We start from the raw sequence: 1,886 nt of genomic DNA, 5'->3' as shown, positions 1-1,886 counted from the left end.
TCTTGTTTCTTGCCCCCCCCGAGGCCCGGGGCCTGCCGCTGTCTCACCCCCAACCTGCCAGTCATCCGTCCAGGTCTTCGGCTCAATATGACGTCTGCTGGGGTCACCAGCCCAGACCTTCCACATCGGCTCCTTCCTTAATCTGGCTGCTCGTCCCAGCACTGGCTCTGCTGCTTCCGATGTGGCTGGTTCCTTCACCGGCTCTTCTGCCTGCAGCACAGCCGGTTCCTCCACCGGCTCTGCTGCTCAGGATGCCACTGGTTCCTTCCCCGGCTCTGCTGCCCGCAACGCAACCAGTTTCCTCACTGGCTTTGCTGCTCCAGACGCCGCCGGTCCCTTCACCGGCTCTGCTGCTTGCAATGCCGCCGGTTCCTCCTTTGGCTTTGCTGCCTGCAATGCCGCCGGTTCCTCCTTCGGCTTTGCTGCCTGCAATGCCGCTGGTTCCTCCTTCAGCTTTGCTGCCTGCAATGCAGTCAGTTTCTCCTCCGGCTCTGCTGCTCCCGACACCGCCGGTTCCTCCACTGGCTCTTCTGCCTACAATGCAGCCGGCTTCCTCACCAGCGCCGCTGACAGCGTTGGAGTCGGTCCCACTGTCAACACTGCTGCCGGTTGTGTTGCCGGCTTTCTCAGAGCCTGCCCTGGCTCCGCCCCTGGCTCTCGCTGCAGCCGAGAGTGGCGGCTGATCTCCTCCACGCTGGAGTTCCCTCCCATGGTCTCTCCTCATCAACCACCCCGCTGCCTCAGCGGGGCCGCTTTTTGTTTCTTCCAGGAGGTGTCCTCCGCCCCCACTGCTCTGCCACAGCTGGATAAACGCCCGGCTGATCACCCGTGCTGGCTTCCTCAGCGTACGTGCCTCCCCCGGCTCTTCCGGCTCTGCAGGAGGTGAGTAGGACTCCTTGCTGCCCCGGGGTTCCTTTGGCGTTCCAGCTCCCCTGGGACAATTACCAAGATACTAACTTAAGCAACTTGATGCATGTCAGCATTACAATATATATAAGTATATGTAGTTACATATATTATTGGTGAATTTTGCACCATTTACACACCAGACACTAGGAACAACTATAAGTTGATCACTAATGACTTCCTTATAGTTCTACATTTTTTTTCTTCAGTAATCCTATCATTAATTTTTTATATTTCGGTCCCCATTGAAACCCCACTTTTACCATGGTGCTTACAAAAGATCTTTGACATAAGAACATTTTAAAGAATAAGTTGTTTCTCTTTCCTCTGTAACCTGAGCCCCATGTGGACATTTGCATGACCTGATATACAATCATGTGACTTGCTTTAAGTGGTGTAATCGTAGATTGGGTCCTTACATGTGCACGTGTTCACTAGTAGCCAGGAGGCGTTCCAGGAACCCAATCTCAGTAAGTTGGGGGAAGGGTTAATGGGATCAGGGAGTGGCGGGGCTAGTGCGTCTGCAGGGGAGGCTGGGTCTGCAGGGGGGAGCACTGTCTGTCCAGGGTTGGGGCAGGGGTTGGAGGGCTAAAGCTAACCAGGTTGGGAGGGATGTGGGTAGGAAAGGCACAGCTCCAGGGCTGGGGTGAGGAAATGGGTTTTCTCAGTCTCAGGGCTGTACTCCAGACAATTGGTCTGGTGGGCCACATGAACATGTTCCCAGGACCCAATCTAGAATCACATGGCTTACTTTAAGTCATGTGATCATAGATCAGGTTCTTCATATGCACATGTTCACTAAGTGCCTGGGCTTTCCCAGCCCCAGGACTGCCCTCTGAACTTGTGCAGATGTTTGGGAGCCTGGGCTAACAAGCTAACTTAGCATATCTCTCGGGTGAACTAAGTTAGATAGCACCAGCTATCTTTTTGCCTGATATAATCTCCCTGAACATATGTACAAGTCAGTACTTAGATTGACC

At 54.0% G+C, this 1,886-nt stretch overlaps 1 protein-coding gene across 1 annotated transcript; it reads right to left on the bottom strand.

The window, feature by feature from the left end:
• Positions 1-103: 103 nt before the first annotated feature.
• LOC112549691 (glycine-rich cell wall structural protein-like) lies at positions 104-856 on the bottom strand. The gene has a single exon (XM_025199725.1). It carries the CDS (start codon positions 722-724, stop codon positions 104-106), a length of 621 nt encoding a protein of 206 aa, XP_025055510.1. The 5' UTR covers positions 725-856.
• Positions 857-1,886: the final 1,030 nt, after the last annotated feature.

This window comes from Alligator sinensis, unplaced genomic scaffold (assembly GCF_000455745.1).
Source record: "Alligator sinensis unplaced genomic scaffold, ASM45574v1 scaffold221_1, whole genome shotgun sequence".
Lineage (NCBI taxonomy): Eukaryota > Metazoa > Chordata > Crocodylia > Alligatoridae > Alligator > Alligator sinensis.
Note: the sequence above shows the minus strand (reverse complement) of the source record. Positions and strands in the feature narration are given on the sequence as shown.